Source organism: Symphalangus syndactylus, chromosome 7 (assembly GCF_028878055.3).
Source record: "Symphalangus syndactylus isolate Jambi chromosome 7, NHGRI_mSymSyn1-v2.1_pri, whole genome shotgun sequence".
Classification (NCBI taxonomy): Eukaryota; Metazoa; Chordata; class Mammalia; order Primates; family Hylobatidae; genus Symphalangus; species Symphalangus syndactylus.
The window spans coordinates 18,286,901-18,304,137 of NC_072429.2; the positions used below are offsets into that span (position 1 = coordinate 18,286,901).

Consider the following 17,237-nt stretch of genomic DNA (forward strand, 5'->3'; position numbering starts at 1 on the left):
ACTCTAGGTTTCTACCTTCCTTTGCAACTGGGATTGGCGTCTGGCGAATGAGATGTTAAGAGTTCATCTTGAGCTTCAGGAAAATTGCCAGTCTACATTTCCTTGCCCCCTTCCCCCGAACCCAAGTCTGTTATATTGCCAATGTCATCTTTTCTTAAAAGAGGGGAAATAGCCTGAATTTGGGATTTGAAACATGCACGGGTGCGAATCTTAATTTTGTTCCTGAGGATTCCAGGGCAAGTTACTTACCTCTGTGCAGTCTCAAGTTTTGTTACTTGTAAAACAGGGTAAGTACCTCTCACAGAACAATGAAATGAGACATGAATGGGACAATGAAGAGGCGTAAATTCTTGCGGCCTTTTCAGGGTCAACAAATGGGATTCCTTATCTAACTAAAATTAATAAAACACATTCCTGCAAGGTCAATACATTCTCACTGTAGTGCACAAATCCTGTTATTTCATGGCCTCCACTAAGTCATTTTGGTTTAATGCCCAGCAAGACAGAAGCATATTTGTGGAAGTGATTTTTTTCTTTTTAGAATTCTAGCGGTTAAAGAACCACATTTTGCCTAGTTGACAAATTTTCTTTACTTATGCTTGTGTCCACGATTGTAAAAAAGCAAACAGTGCCAATGGCCACTTTGGTAAAAACACACAGTGTTCAAACCTATGAAGGATTACATCCTTTGGACAGGTTTTATTCCCAGGATATCAAACCCCTTGGCCATGACAGCAGCTACTGCTTCACATAGCAGCATACGCCACATGTTCACCTTCAATATTTTTCCTGAAAAGACAGAAAAAAGTTGTTAATTAACTTGTTTTCCTTTTTGAAAATCATTATTAAAGAATCCATGCTACTTGCAAATTTTAGTTAGAAGTGCATAGCCCAATCCACAGATGGTTTTGGGTTTTAACTAGAATCTTCTTTACCTTAAATTATGAAGACAGACAATTTAAAAAATAAAGGCATTTCTGTTAAGAAATATGTTTTTAACTATTAAGAGATATAAGGTATGCAAGGATGAGAACAGTAAATTTTAACTTTCTTTTAAAAAACTGTCCTAGTCCTCATGGTCTGAAATAACTATAAACCTCATTATCACAGTGGTGATTTTTTTCCCTAATAAAGTTTCAGTCCTCAGGCATGACTTTAACAAATGCCTACTTGCCTCGTAATACATTAATTCTGGCTACTTCATTAACTATGTAATATGACAGAGGGCAGAGGGCCTAAGGTAAGAAAAGATAACAATTGTTTTCCGAGAAGTTTCCATTATCAAAAACACCCAAAGATTCCTTCTGGGACCCACAAACACATTGTGTTTGTTGGAAAAGTCCTACTCTCAGTCATCTTCCATTTGTTTTCTTTGGAGTCCTAAGGTTCCATTTCATGTGCCTAATTGTAGAAAAGTAGACTAATTGGGCAGAGTTCCACTTCTGGTTGAAAGTGCTACTTCACATTTTGTCTTTTATATATGATATGGTTCACCGTGCAACTGCTAGGGAAAAAGTGGAAGTTTCCATGAATAAAATAAATCTGCAAACCACTCCCATACAATTCAAATGCTTTAATGGCACCCCATCCCTAATACGGCTACTAAATGAGACACTTGGACCTGGGTGCAGTGGCTCACACATGTATAAGTCCAGCTATTCGGGAGGCTCAAGTGGGAGAATCACTTGAGGCCAGAAGTTTCAGGCTTCAGTGACCTATGATTTCACCACTGTACTCCAGCCCAAGATCCGTGTCTCTCACAAAAAAAAAAAAAAAAAAGACACTCACCAGTCTGTCTATCTTTCTCCACACAGTAGCAGCTATCATAGAACTCTGTGAAAGTAGTTGCCAGCTCATATATATAATCACAGAGAGTGTGGAGAAATAAGTCATCTAAAATCTTTTGCAGAATCTCAGGGAACCGTAAAATGCACCGGCCTAGTTTCCATTCCTTCTCATGATCCAAAAGAATCTTGGTTTCTCGAGCAGCTTTTTGGAGCATTTCTTCATCAATATTGGCCAGACGTGCAATAGACCTTAAAAAAATAAAATAAAATCATCAGGCAATCACCACTGTTCCCTTTTTTAGGCACACTCATTCTCCACTCGAAAATATGTACTAAGAAGTGATTCACGTAAATCAGAAATTATCACCGATTAAAAAGAAGTTCCTATAAAATGAAGTATTTTATTACATAACATACTATTAGGCAAAACTAATAACCTGATCTAAAGCATTTCATAATACTAAAAATGGAAATATAATTCTTTTAGGGGATCAGCTGACACTTTCTAGGTATTTAAACATACAGCATCTAGAAGAGTATCGGCAAGTGCAGTTAAGGCCAGGTTTACGGATTCCGGGATAACTTGCAACACTAAAAGAGCACGTATTTCCAAAGATGCTTGTAGGCAGAAAAATAAATCTGAAAAAAACACTTTAGGCTGAGCGTGATGGCTCATGCCTGTAATCCCAGCACTTCAGGAGGCCGAGGCGGGTGAATCACTTGAGGTCTGGAGTTCCAGACCTGCCTGGCCAACATGGTGAAACCCTGTCTCTACCAAAAATACAAAATTTAGCTGGGCATGGTGGTGAGTGCCTGTAATCCCTCCTACTGGGGAGGCTGAGGCAGGAGTATCACTTGAACCCAGGAGGTGGAGGTTGCAGTGAGCCGAGATCGCACCACTGCACTCCAGCTTGGGCAACAGAGTGAGACTCTGTCTCAAAAACAAACAAACAAACAAACAAAACACTCTAGAAGTCAGGTGTAATGGTGGTATGTCAGTAATCACAGCTACTCAGGAGGCTGAGGTGGGTGGATCATTTGAGCCCAAGACCTCGTCTCATTTCAAAAAAAAAAAGAAAATATTTTTGAGTAACTAAGTATGTTTTCATTTGATTCACAATAAAACAATGCCTACCCACAATTACCTGATTCTAGTGAAGGCATACAACAAGTAAGCAGCTGTATTTCCTTTGTCATCTAGCATTTTGTCAAAGGAGAAGACGTAGTCATTCAACCGGTTATGGGAAAGGTCAGCATATTTGATACAGCCATATGCGACGGATGTCTGAGCAGCATTCAATTCCTCTGCAGTTAAGACCTTTGGGAAAATCAAAACAGTATTTCATAGCTTACTGACTGCTGCTTCTGCCCTGGTGTCTCATAGGCATAAGACTGGGGTAGGGAACATCTAATGGTATTCTTTTACCAATAAACTTTAATAAACACTGACACTGAGGCAGAAGGACATGGGCCAATGTACAAACAAAATAATGAAAATGTAAAACGCATTACGCACAACGAAGAATGTTTATATGAGAAACCGAATTTGTAAAATGTAAAATGTCAGCATGCATACCTTTTTCCAGTGTATTCAGTAGATATGAAACCAGAAGCATCAATTATTAGTTTATATCCACTTCATACTATGAACATTGTGAGGTTATAGGAAACAGAGTAACACCAAAAACGACAAACAAAAAGGGTTAAATAATTAATTGAAATCAAGGGTGTATTAAGAGTAGATAAAAGAACCCATTCACTGATTTGCTAATATTTGCTCAAGTATTCTGAAGCATTATTAGGTCACAAGTAAGTAATTAAGGATTTTTGCTTCTCGCCATGACAGAATACCTTGCAGCAGACTAACCATTCTACCAAAAGCAACTATTTAAAAGCTGGGTTAAACATATGAAACAACTGTTTGAAGTCACTAGAGAGCATCAACACAAGCAAAGTTGAAGGGACTATAGTTCTTAGAAGAACAAAAACATTGGGGATGAGTCCATAATCACTTGGCTTTTGCCCTAAGGGCATTTTTCAAATCACTACATAGTGGACAAGGGGGACAGAACCCAAGCAGAAAGAAGTGGTCTTACTGAGGGGAGAAGACAAGAGTTTAGAGTATGGGGCTGCCAAAGAAGCAAGGACACAATCCCCAAAAAGAAGGAGCCACAGAAGAGTCAAAGACTCTGTGAACAAATTTCTTTCAAATGTCATATGGCTGGCATGCACAAGGCAAGATCCAAAAACTCTATCAGGAAAGCAAGTGGTAATTAAAGAGCTGAGCAGTGATTTCAGCAGCTGTGTGACACTAGGCAGTTCTGCAGTGGCAAAATGGAAGGGCATTAGCACACACACCATTGAAAGATGGCCAGAGGGCCATATTTCAGGAGTAAGGACCTCACCCTAGTCATAAAGGTAAAATTTAAATAGTTCAGCCCTAAAGAAGCATAAGGCCAATACGAACAGGGTCAAGATAATCAGCTAGTATGCTATCTGTCGGCTAGAAGAAAACATAACAGTCTCTGGAGGGAAATAACCTCAGCCAGAATCTTTATAATTTTCTCTTCATAATGCCCAGCACCCATAACAAATAAATCTTTCTAAAAAAGTAAGATGAGCCATGCCTGTAATGCTCATGCCTGTAATTGGCTCATGCCTGTAATGCAGCTACCTGGGAGTCTGAGGTGGAAGGATCACTTGAGACCAGGAGTTTGAGACCAGCCGGGACAACACAGACCCCTATCTCTTGGGAGGGGAAAAAAGATAAAAGAGCAAGATGAAATAACTAAATACTAAGGAGGGGGACTACAAAGAAAGGGCTAGCAGAGAATCAAGACAACAGAAACAAAAGAAAAAAGATAATAGCAACTTTAAAGTCTGAAATTGTTTAAGATGAAGCTACTTAAAAAATACTTATTAATGACAAAGGGGGAAAATACTAACTTTACAGGGGAGAAAACTGATACCATCACCTTACCAAAGAGATCAAAATTATTATTATTAATTATGAAGCTTATCAATATCATGTGCCTCCCGATATGAACTGATAAGAACTCTACATCTATTCTTGTAAGACTGTATAACCTGGAAACAGACTTAACAGAACAGGAGCCAGTATCAGACAAATCCAACTAAGTGATATTCCAAAAAAACTAACTGACCGGCAGACTTCAGAAGTGTTGAGGTCATGAAAGTCAAAGACAGACCAAGGACCTAACTGCCCAGATTAAAGATAAGGAGACATGATAACTAAATGTGACATGTTATCCTGGACTGGATCTTAGACTAGAAAAAGGTCATTAGTGAGATCAACTGTGCAACCAGAATAAGGACTGCAGATTAGTTAATGGTATTGTATCAATGTTAATTTCCTGATTTTGATAATCATACTATATAGCTATGAAAGATATTAGTATCTGGGGATACTAAATGAAAGATACAAAATTCTTTGTAATATCTTGCAACTTTTTTATGTCTAAAACTGTTTTAAAATGTTTAAAGAAAACTATGATTAACATGTTCGAAAAATTGAAAGGAAAACAGTAAGAAAAATGGAAGAAAAGATGAAAAATTTCAAGAAATACCTTAAACATAGAATACCAAAATATAATATCTGAAGTAGAAAATATTCAAAATAAAGCAAAGAGAAAAAAATGAATTAGAGCATAAGAAACACGTGAGATACAAAGTTCTAACATATGTACTTGGAGTACCAAAAATAATAGAATGAGGAAAAGTAGTAGCATTTGAAGAGATATGGCCAAGGATTCTCCTAACCTGATGAAAGAACTCAACCCACAGATTTAGGAAGTTCAGCAGCCCCCAGAGAGTAAATACAAAAATGATTCCCCAAACCACACTTAGGCATTTCTTAGTCAAAGTACTAAAAATAAAGCCTAAGAAAAATACTAAAAAAAGTCTGAGAAAAAGACACATACTTTCAAAGGAGAAACAATGAAACTTACAACTGATTTTCAAAGGAAACTACGGTAGCTGGAAGACAATGGGGTATAATTTTTATTTATTTCCTCCCCCAGCCCCACTGGTCCTCTCTAGTTCTGTGGAATATCATTTCTAAAAATGCTGAAAGAAAACAGCTGCCAAACTAGAATTCTATACCCAATAAAAACATTGTTCAAAACTGAAGGCATCATAAAGACGTTTTTGGACAAACAAAAATTCTGAAAGAATTTGTCACCCCAGCAGACCTGTGCTAAAAAAAATAAAGACCTTCAGATTGTGGAAAAATAATCCCAGGTGGAATTAAAAAACTGCAGGAAAGTGCAAAAATATATAGATAAATGCAAGTACTGATGGTCTAATGCAAAATAATAATAATAATGATAAATGGGCAAAAGAGTTAACAGACTCTTCACAAGAGAAGATTATCTAGATGACCAATAAGCCTAGGAAATGCAGTCAGGCAGGGCACGGTGGCTCATGCCTGTAATCCCAGCACTTTGAGAGCCTGAGGCAGGCAGATTGCTGAGTCCAGGGGTTTGAGACCCACCTGGTCAACATGGTGAAACCTCATCTCTGAAAACAATACAAAACAAAAATTAGCTTGGTGTGTTGGCATGTGCCTGTAGTCCCAGCTACTCAGGAGGCTGAGGCAGAATTGCTTGAACCCGGGAGACGGAGGTTGCAGTGAGCCAAGATTGTGCCACTGTACTACAGCCTGGGTGACAGGGTGAGATTCTGTCTTAAGAAAGAAAGAAAGAAGCCGGGCACGGTGGCTCACACCTGTAATCCTAGCACTTTCGGAGGCAGAGGCAGGGCAGATAACGAGGTCAGGAGATCGAGACCATCCTGGCTAACACGGTGAAACCCTGTCTCTACTAAAAAAAAATAAATAAATACAAAAAATTAGCTGGGAGTGATGGCGGGCGCCTGTAGTCCCAGCTACTCGGGAGGCTGAGGCAGGAGAATGGCGTCAACCTGGAAAGCAGAGCTTGCAGTGAGCCGAGATCGCGTCACTGCACTCCAGCCTGCGCGACAGAGCAAGACTCTGTCTCAAAAAAAAGAAAAAAAAAAAAAAAAGAGGAAAGAAGGAAAAGAAAGAAACATAAAGGTAGTCAATATCATCAATATCATTATTCATCAGAGGAATGAAAATTTTAACCACAATAAGTCACTATGCACTCACCGAAAAGCTAAAATAAAAAACACTGACTAAACCAACTGTCAAGGTTAATATGTCAACTTGACTGGACTGAAGGATACAAAGTATTGATCCTGGGTGTGTCTGTGAGAGTGCTGCCAAAGGAGATTAACATTTCAGTCAGTGGTCTGGGAAAGGCAGACCCACCCTTAATGGGGGCGGGGGGTATCATCTAATCAGCTGTCAGTGAATACAAAGCAGGGAGAAAAACGTGAAAAGAAGAGACTGGCCTAGCCTCTCGGCCTACATCTTTCTCCTGTGCTGGATGCTTCCTGCCCTCGAACATCTGACTCCAAGTTCTTCAGTTTGGGACTCAGACTGGCTCTCCTTGCCCTTCAGCTTGCAGACAGCCTATTATGGGACCTTGTTATTGTGTAAGTTAATACTTAATAAACAACATCCCTTTATATGTATCTATCCTATTAGTTCTGTCCCTCTAGAGAATCCTGACAAATACACCAGTGTTGGTAAACACATGGTGCAATGAAACTCTCATTCGTTAGTAGTGGGAGTATACAACGGTCACCACTTTCTCCTTGGCAATTTTTAATAAAGTTAAGCATAAGCCAACCCTACAACCCAGCAATGCCATTCCTAGATATATATCCAAAAGAAAAAGCACATGTACCTCTAATAGGGCTTGAACAACAATGTTCAAAATCGCTTTGTATTCAGAACAGCCAACAACTGGAAATAATCCTAATGTCCATCCATAGGAGAATGGATAAACAAAATGTGGCACCTTCATATATCAGAATATCATGCAGCAATAAAAATAAATGAACTACAGCTGGGTGTGATGGCTTATGCCTGTAATCCTAGCACTTTGGGAGGGCAAGGTGAGTGGATCGCTTGAGCCCAGGAGTTCCAGCCTCGGCAACATGGCAAAACCCCATCTCTACAAAAAAATACGAAAATTAGCCGGGTATGACAGTGGGTGCCTATAGTCCCAGCTACCCGGGAGGCTGAGGTAGAAGGATCACTTGAGCCCAGGAGGTCGAGATGCGGTGAGCCATGATCTTGCCACTGCACTCCAGCCTGAGCGACAGAGACTCTGTCTCAAAAACAAAACAAAACCAAAAACATATGAACTACTGATGCACATGGAAAAGGGCATATACTATGTGATTTCATTTATGTGAAATTCCAGAATAAGCAAAAGTGATTTATGGTGACAGGAAAATCTCTGGGGTGATGGAAATATATCTTGATTGGTGTTCTAAGGCATATATATGTAAAAATTCATTAAGCTGTACATTTTACTATACACATTTAAAATTAACTTAAAAAAATACTAGCTGGGGTGGTTAAAAAGAGTTAAAGCAATTTTTGTCACCAGGCAGACTAACAGACAGCTAGATGACTAAACTTACCACTTTTCATCTGACTGTGCCAGATGAGCCTAGACCAGTGATTTCGCTGGATCATGGGGGCAGATTCCTTATGGCTTGGTGCTGTCTTGGTGATAGTGAGTTCTTGTGAGATCTGGTCACTTAAGTGTGTGGCACCTTCTCCCCCTACTCTCTCTCTCTTGCTCCTGCTTTAGCCATGTGAAGTGCCTGCTCCCCCCTTCATCTTCCCCCATGAATAAAAGTTCCCTGAGGCCTTCCCAGAAGCCAACTGATGTTGGTGCCATGCTCCTACAGCCAGAAGAACCATGAGCCAATTAAACCTCTTTTATAAATTACCCAGTCTCAGGTATGCATGATCTCTCTCCTCTACTGCTCTAAACTTCAAAAAAAAAATTTTTTTTTTCCTTGTTGACTTTTCATTTCCTCCAAATTCCACACAAACTGAGCCATAGTCTTTTCTAAGGGTGCTATGAAAGGCCATCATGTTGCCTGCTCTGAAGGTTCATCAATGGCCTTGGGTGGCAAGAACTGACTGCTATGACCACTCTACAAATGCTCCCAAGAAGGAGCATGGCACATGTAGACACTGATGTGAGCTGACGAATCAAACCCCTTCAGTCTGCAATATTCTCCCATCATTGGGAACTGCTGTTAAGCAGCACGGATACTAAGCTACATTAACAAAGGAGGAAAAAGCCAAGGTCTTTTTTAATTGCCAAGAACTATATTTTCTAAATAAATGCTGAGCAATTCACAAAATAAACTTACTGTGCAATAAAGTCAGAGCAATGTAAGCCTTGTCCTAGGTGGGACTGACTCCTTATACTTCTCCTCAGTTCTCTCAATAAAAACAAAAATGAAAAATCACAATGCTTGATACATATTATGCCAATAAGGCTTTGAATTACCTTGTCTCTTTCTTTTTCCTTCAACTTATCCATGGATCGTTTTAGTCCTTCTCCCAGAAGGTCCACGAGGCGCACTGTTTCACCCGAACGTGTTTTAAACTTTTTCCTAAAAAATGTAAAACCCCCAATCAGATTTTGAAACAGACTTTTCGACTTACAAATCTTTGAAAATGAAGGTTTGAGAGACCTGACCACAAACTGCAACATATGTTTTACATCTCTAAGGTACATGTTGCCCCTGAGAACTATGAAGAGAGGGTTGATGCCAATGGTAACAATGCCTTATGCCAGTCATCAAGCAAGGAGAGTACTACATGAAACACTGTGCTTTCAAGTGTCTTTCATCTCCAGCCCTCAACTCAAAGCATCCTATGCTTTAGCCCTGAAAAGCACTCTCTACATATTTACCTTTAATAAGTTTCCTAACAGCGAAAGAAGATATTTGTTAATTTGTTTGCTTTCTTGGAATACTGAGTTTGGCTTACATGTTTCACCTTTTTAGAAAAATTACTCATCAAAATATAAGTTTCTAGAATTGTTGGGAAAGTCAGCAAATCCTTTGACAAAATCTCACTTGAATTTCTCTGTATACTAATTCCCCTTGTTCAGTGGTAACCAAGCCTTGATTCATACCAGAATCGCCTGGCAAGCTTTAAGAAAGATGCTTGAGCAGCCAGTTGCTTGCTTGCTTCATTCACTCATTTATTTATTTTTAGAGACAGGGTCTTGCTCTGTCACCCAGGCTGGAGTGAAGTAGTATGACCACAGCTCACTGTAACCTTGAACTCCTGGGCTTAAGTAATCCTTCTACCTTACCCTCCCACGTAGCTAATTCTATAGGTGCGAGCTACCACACCTGGTTAAGTTTTTAATTTTTATAGAGATGGTGTCTCTCACTATGTTGCCCAGGCTCCTATCAAACTCCTGGTCTCAAGTGATCCTCCCACCTCAGCCTCCCAAAGTGTTGGAATTACAGGCCGGAGACACTGCACCTGGCCTAGTTCCTTAAAAAAAAAAAAAAAAAAAAAGAAAGAAAGAAAAAAAAGAAAAAACCCCCAGGATGCTAGGGCCCTGTTCAGATCCACTGCAATCAGAATCACTACGGATATGGCAAAAGCAGTCATAAGCATTGCCCTGGGCAGTCGCTGTTAAAAAGCATTTTGAGAAAACTGAATTTTAAGTATTAAACAAAAAAGTTTACATAACACCAAGGATATAGTATCATTTTCCTTTTTTTGGTGTGTGTGTGTGGGCTGTTTAAAAAATCCCTCAAACACAACAATGAAGCATGCTTTTCTAACACAAAGAGTACCAAAATGAATGTGCTACTTTGTTTTATTTCCAGAGCTTGCCTAAGCAAGAATCTACTTGCCCTGTAAAATTCTGCTTATACAGAATTAAAACTCCTTTATTATCCCACAAATACATTATATATTTCGATAGCTTTCTTTAGCCCATACACTCCTTCTTAAGTGTCCAACTTTCAAATCTCTGATAAAATGAAACTCATCATGAAGACCAGTCAAAATGCTAAAAGAACCTTCCTTAATCTTTCTACTTTGCAATTACTGTTCCTTTCAGTTACTCCCTACCTGTGCCTGCCATGAATTTTTGTTTTTGTGTTGGTCTATTCTGACTAGTGGCTCTACAATGAGGGATGCGTATCTGAATATCAAGAGAGCTTTAAAGAAAACACAGATGCCTAATACCCCCTTTAGACCCAATAAGTCAGTAACTCTCACAGTGGGGCTTGCATGTGTATTTTCTGAAGCTCCACAGGAAACTGCTCTGCTCTAGATGATAGCCTCTTTCAGAGAGGAGGTCATGTTCTATGTACCTGTGTATACACACTGTGGAGCATCCAACCAACACCACGCACAGCACATGCTCAATAAACAGATGTACAAGGAATAGCAGGAAGATGATGAAATAAAAAAAATTATCATTCAAAAAATTAAAACAGAAAATGTCATTTAAAAATAGCAGAATCTGTGAGCATTAAAAAAAACAAACAAACCTTTTTTTAAGTCCCATCCCCCTCTGTGAGAAATTTTTTTTTTTTTTTTTGAGACGGAGTCTCGCTGTGTTGCCCAGGCTGGAGTGCAGTAGCACAATCGCAGCTCACTGCAAGCTACGCCTCCCGGGTTTACACCATTCTCCTGCCTCAGCCTCCCGAGTAGCTGGGACTACAGGCACCCGCCACCACGCCCAGCTAATTTTTGTACTTTTAGTAGAGACGGGGTTTTACCATGTTGGCCAGGCTGGTCTCAAATCCTTACCTCGTGATCCACCTGCCTTGGCCTCCCAAAGTGCTGGGATTACAGGTGTGAGCCACTGTGCCTGGCCCAAAATTGAAAAAAAAAAGGGGGGGGGGATAGGATACTGTAACCACTCGATGCTGAGTGCAGAAAAATTTTAAAAATTATCAAGAATCCTTTAGCCAATATATGACAAATGAATTAAATGCCATAATATGAGCACTAGTGAGTAATTTTAAGCAAGTGTCAGAATATCATCTAAATGTCCAAAAAACCAACCGTTAAGAAACTAAGATACTACTAAGTAATGATGAACTTATTGTTTTGTTTTAAAAAACTTTATGTCCATAAACACTATAATAAGGACTTAGTGTCTTCCTAGTTATTCTTTTTGTTTTTGAGACAGAGTCTCACTCTGTCACCCAGGCTGGAGCCCAGTGATGTGATCTCGCCTCACTGTAACTTCCATGTCGATGCTCAAATAATCCTCAGCTGGGCTGACAGGTGCATGTCACTACGCCCGGCTAAGTTTTCTCTTTTTTTTTTTTTTTTGGCAGATATGGGGTTTCACCATGTTGCCTAGTTTGATCTTAAACTCCTAGGCTCACCCAATCCTCCAGCATTGGCCTCCTTAAGTGCTGGAATTACAGGCGTGAGAGCCACTGTGCCTAGCCCCTAGTGTCTTTTGATTTCAAAAAAGTGCAGATCCACGGAGAAGAAACACAATTAGAAAATGTTGTTCCCAACAAGGTCTTTGAGCTCCACATAATCTGTATCTAAGATAATACCTTAACACATCTAATCTGCCTTTTACATGTTCAATTAGGGCTTTTGTACATTGGCTGGCCAAACATCTTGAGCTACTTCATGTGGTTTTTTAGAAGTATTATCACCTTTGTAGGATGGAAATATTTAGGCTTTGTTAACAAATCTAAGATGCCACGGATTTTTGGTAAGTGATCCTAAGACACCAGTGAATACAGGAGGTTAAAACATGAAAAATGTTGTGCCTTTGAATTGAGGAATACTGTATGGAAATATGGTTGTATTTAACTTTTTATTTTGTAAATATTGAGAATATAAAAAAATTAGAAAACAGAAGAGCTGAAAGTATGAATATTAATACATAGTTCTCAATAAACAGTATTTTCGGAGAGAACATAACAAAACCAGTGAATCTTAAAACTTAACTGGAATCTCAATAACTTATACCTTTTGCCTATGTTCAACTTTGAAGGAAAAAACAAAAACATTTACAAAATGCATAAGCTATATTGTTGAATAGTGTCTGAAATCTGAGCAGGTATTGTAATAGATTTTATAATTTAGATTAGTGGGAGAGGAAACCCCTCATATATAATCTATTAGGTCTACAGTCTGGCTTTCACTAAACTTTGTACATACTATCTACCTAAAAGGCTACATTCTCTGGCAGTGATGATATAGATACAAAATCACTCAGCTGGGTTTATACCATTATAGCTTATGTGAACTAAAGAAAACTGTGGACTTTCTTAATTCTAATATGGTATCAAATGAAAAGTAGCCTCTTCCAAGTAAATGTGGGGGTCAAGTATATCATTACCATCTTCAGATTTTCCAGACTTACTTGTCTTCCCCTAGCACCACACCAAATCCAGCAAGGAAGACTCGAGTTACTTTAGGGTCATACCAACCAATCATTTGAGCAGCAGCAAATATTGTCTGGAAGTGCACAGACTACAAATCAACAGAAACGGAAAGTTACTTGCTAGTCTTCTTTAAAGAAAAAAAAAAAAGACTTAAGCCTCTTTTCCTTAGGAATAGATGTGTAAAATTCAAATCGCTCATAAATCTTGTGAGACAAGTGCTATTATAAAACCTCCTCTTTTATTCCCTATATATGAGAAACACTAAGAGCAACACATATTTTCTACTACGTTCAAATGTTTTTAAAGCAACTGAATTAAGGGCAGGGTCACATGCAAAAACTTCAGTTACATTTTAGGTCTCACAATAACCCTATTGACAGGAACAACTGTTGAGGTTCAGAGGTTCCAGTTTGTGGAGGCAAGCTGGAAAACTAGGAAGTGTCCAGTTTGGCTGGGTCCAAACCCTCTTCTTTCTTCTACGCTATACTGATGTCCTGAATCTTAGTCTTTGGGGAAAATTTACAGTTCCCCAGTGTCAAATGTCACCAACTGCACCATACTGTCTTACCTCCAATCAGTCAATGTAAAATACATACAAATCTACAAACTCACTTGTCCATTGTCCACCACATAGATAATCATATCTGCTTTTTCCTCAAATAGTCTTTGTTTAATAGCAGCCAGGTCAGATGTATCATAGGTATAACCTCCATCTGATTTTACTATGGTTAATGGTATGGAACACCCTGGGACAAATACAATCTTTCTGCCATCATCCACCTGCACAAATCCTAGGGGGTAAAAAACACTTCATTAATAAACGTAAAAGAACCCTGAAGGAAAATGAATGCTTACTCATTCTGCTATGTAAATATTTAGTTATTCTAAGAATATTTTGAAATATATTTATTAGAGAGCTAAAGAAAGCACATAATTGTTTCCTCACCATGATCTATTAGAAACCTTGGAAAATGTTAAGCATCAAGGTTGCCTGGATACTCAGGGTGCTATCAGAGCACAGGTCAGATGTTCTGGCATTTTTCCAGACTTACACTAAACTTGGTTCCCAACTGCTTTTTTTTTGTTTGTTTCTTTTTGACACACAGCCTTGCTACGTTGCCCAGGCCAGTCTCAAACTCCTGGGCTCAAGCGATTCTCCTGCCTGGGCCTCTGCAAGTACTGGGATTACAGGTGTGAGCCACCATGCCTGGCCTCCCAAACTCTTTAGTTGGAGCCCATCAACTTGGTAGGCCCAGAACATGAAAATCTGCTTTGCTTTCAAGCTGGAGCCATAACCTTCCTCTTGGAGAAAGCTGCAATTCTTTTTTTTTTTTTTTTTGAGACGGAGTCTCGCTCTGTCACCCAGGTTGGAGTGCAGTGGTGCGATCTCGGCCCACTGCAAGCTCTGCCTCCCGGGTTCGCACCATTCTCCTGCCTCAGCCTCCCGAGTAGCTGGGACTACAGGCACCTGCCAACATGCCCAGCTAATTTTTTGTATTTTTAGTAGAGATGGGGTTTCACCGTGTTAGCCAGGATGGTCTCAACTCCTGACCTCGTGATCCACCTGCCTCAGCCTCCGAAAGTGCTGGGATTACAGGCGTGAGCCACTGGGCCCGGCATTTTTTTTTTTTTTTTTTTTTGAGACAGAATCTTGTAGCGTCACCAGGCTGGAGTGCAGTGGCATGATCTCGGCTCACTGCAATCTCCACCTCCTGGGTTCAAGCGATTCCTCTGCCTAAGCCTCCCAAGTAGCTGGGACTACAGGTGTCTGCCACCACACCAGCTAATTTTTTGTATTTTAGTAGAGATGGAGTTTCACCATGTTGGTCAGGATGGTCTAGATCTCCTGTCCTGTCCTCGTGATTCGCTCACCTTGGCCTCCCAAAGTGCTGGGATTACAGGTGTGAGTCACCATGCCCAGACATGCCTGGCTAATTTTTTAATTTGTAGAGACAGGGTCTCACACATTGTTGCCCAGGCTGGCCTCAAACTCCTGGGCTCAAGTGATCCTCCCACCTCAGCCTCCCAAAGTGCTGAGATTACTGTCACGAGCTGCCATGCTCGACTTCTCTTTCTCTCGTTATTTTTTTTTTTTTTTTCAGAGACAGGGCCTCATTCTGTTGCCCAGGCTGTAGTGCAGTGGTGTGAGCATAGCTCACTGTAACCTCAAATGCCTGGGCTCAAGCATAGCTAGAACTACAGGCATGCATCAACATGCCCAACTACTTCTTTTGTTAATTTTGTTAATTTTTTGGCAGAGAAAGGGTCCCGCTATGTTGCCCAGACTGATCTCAAACTCCTGGCCTCAAGTGGTCCTCCTGCCTCAGCCTCTCCAAGTGCTGTGATTACAGGCACGAGCCACTGCACCCAGCCAAAATTTTATCATCTTAAAAAGTATGGTCCCGGCCGGGCGCGGTGGCTCACGCTTGTAATCCCAGCACTTTGGGAGGCCGAGGCGGGCGGATCACGAGGTCAGGAGATCGAGACCATGGTGAAACCCTGTCTCTACTAAATGTATAAAAAAAAAAAATAAGCCGGGCGCGGTGGTGGGCGCCTGTAGTCCCAGCTACTCGGAGAGGCTGAGGCAGGAGAATGGCGTGAACCCGGGAGGCGGAGCTTGCAGTGAGCCGAGACTGCGCCACTGCACTCCAGCCTGGGCGACAGAGCAAGACTCCGTCTCAAAAAAAAAAAAAAAAAGTATGGTCCCTAGGCCCTAGACCGTGATTAAAATACTACTCCCACTCAAGGAAAACAGGCTTCCATAGAGATATGGTTGATTTCAGGTCTGAGGCAGGAAATGTACAAAATGGGCCTGGAATATTGTATACCAGAAAGCAATTAACTACCAAAGGGGTTGAAAAAAACAAAACCACAATAAAAAATATGAAGTTACTTGGCCAAAATGGAACAATTTGAGCATTACATAAAGACAACTGACTGAAAAATATAAAACACTTTAAAAGCCCACCACAATAATGTTAAAATCAAACAATTCACTTTGAGATGCTAAGGAACAAACCTATTATTCTGCAATTGATACAAAAAAAATCAAGCACTTCTACTACCCTACCTGTTTTATATGAATTGTACCTGAGGATAACCAAAATAATGAGTAACAAAGTTCAGCATAAGAGAATCCCAAGTAACAAATGGAGAAAGAATGACAGAACACTACCATTTTCCAACCTCCAGTGAAGTGGTGGATCTAAGTCATGGTCATAAATAGCTGATAAAGCCAACAGGGAAAAGTCTGATGGGGAAATTTATGGACAGATCCAGCTGATGATACCTGAATTCACTAATCAATCTTAATATGACAAAAACAGAGACAACCAGACACTGCCTCATTGCCTGCATTCTTGCAACTAAAAGAAAACAACAAAAAAAGGAATAAAACATAAATCAGAATCTAATGAAGCCTCTTTAGAGAAACACAGACAAGGAATTATGCTAAATAGTTTCATATGGGAAATTATTTAAGACAAATGGCCCAGTTTCTTCAACAGTAAAAGAAATTTAAAAAGAGGGAGAAATCTCAGATTTATAGAACTTAAGATACATATCAAACAAATGTTATATGCAGACTTTGAAAAAACTATTTAACTGGGTGTGGTGGTGCATGCGTGTAATTCCAGCTACGTAGGAGGCTGAGGCAGGAGAATTGCTTGAATCCAGGAGGCGGAGGTTGCAGTCAGCCGAGATCACTCCACTGCACTCCAGCCTAGGCAACAGAGTAAGACTCTGTTCCAAAAAAAAAAAAAAAAAATTCATGAATCAACTTGGGAAATTGGAACTCTATTTAATGGTATTAAGAAATTGTTATTGGCTGGGTATGGTAGTTCATGCCTATAATCTCAGCACTCTAGGAGGCTGAGGTGCGAGGATCACTTGAGGCCAGGAGTTCCACACCAGCCTAAGCAACATAGCAAGATTGTTTAAAAAAAAAAAAAATATATATATATATATATATAATTTTGTTATTATAATGATATTGCGGTTTTAGGGCAGAAAGAAGGTCCTGTTCTTTCAGAGACATATACCAAAGTCATTATAGATGGAATTATATGATGGAAGCAGTGTAAGAAGGTATAGATACAATAAGGTTGGTCAGTACCCATAACTGTGGAAATTGGATGA

At 39.9% G+C, this 17,237-nt stretch overlaps 1 protein-coding gene across 3 annotated transcripts in view; it reads right to left on the minus strand.

Moving 5' to 3' along the window:
* Window positions 1-572: 572 nt before the first annotated feature.
* Window positions 573-17,237, minus strand: part of LOC129486041 (arginine--tRNA ligase, cytoplasmic) — a 32,407-nt gene continuing 15,742 nt past the window's right edge. For all 3 annotated transcript variants that reach the window (XM_055285312.2, XM_055285314.2, XM_063642621.1), the window contains 6 exons: window positions 13,713-13,891; window positions 13,079-13,188; window positions 9,212-9,317; window positions 2,933-3,105; window positions 1,789-2,036; window positions 573-789 (listed from right to left, as the gene is read on the minus strand). In XM_055285312.2, the coding sequence (XP_055141287.1) occupies window positions 680-789; window positions 1,789-2,036; window positions 2,933-3,105; window positions 9,212-9,317; window positions 13,079-13,188; window positions 13,713-13,891 (926 nt within the window). In that variant the 3' untranslated portion in view covers window positions 573-679. The remainder of the gene's footprint in view (window positions 790-1,788; window positions 2,037-2,932; window positions 3,106-9,211; window positions 9,318-13,078; window positions 13,189-13,712; window positions 13,892-17,237) is intronic.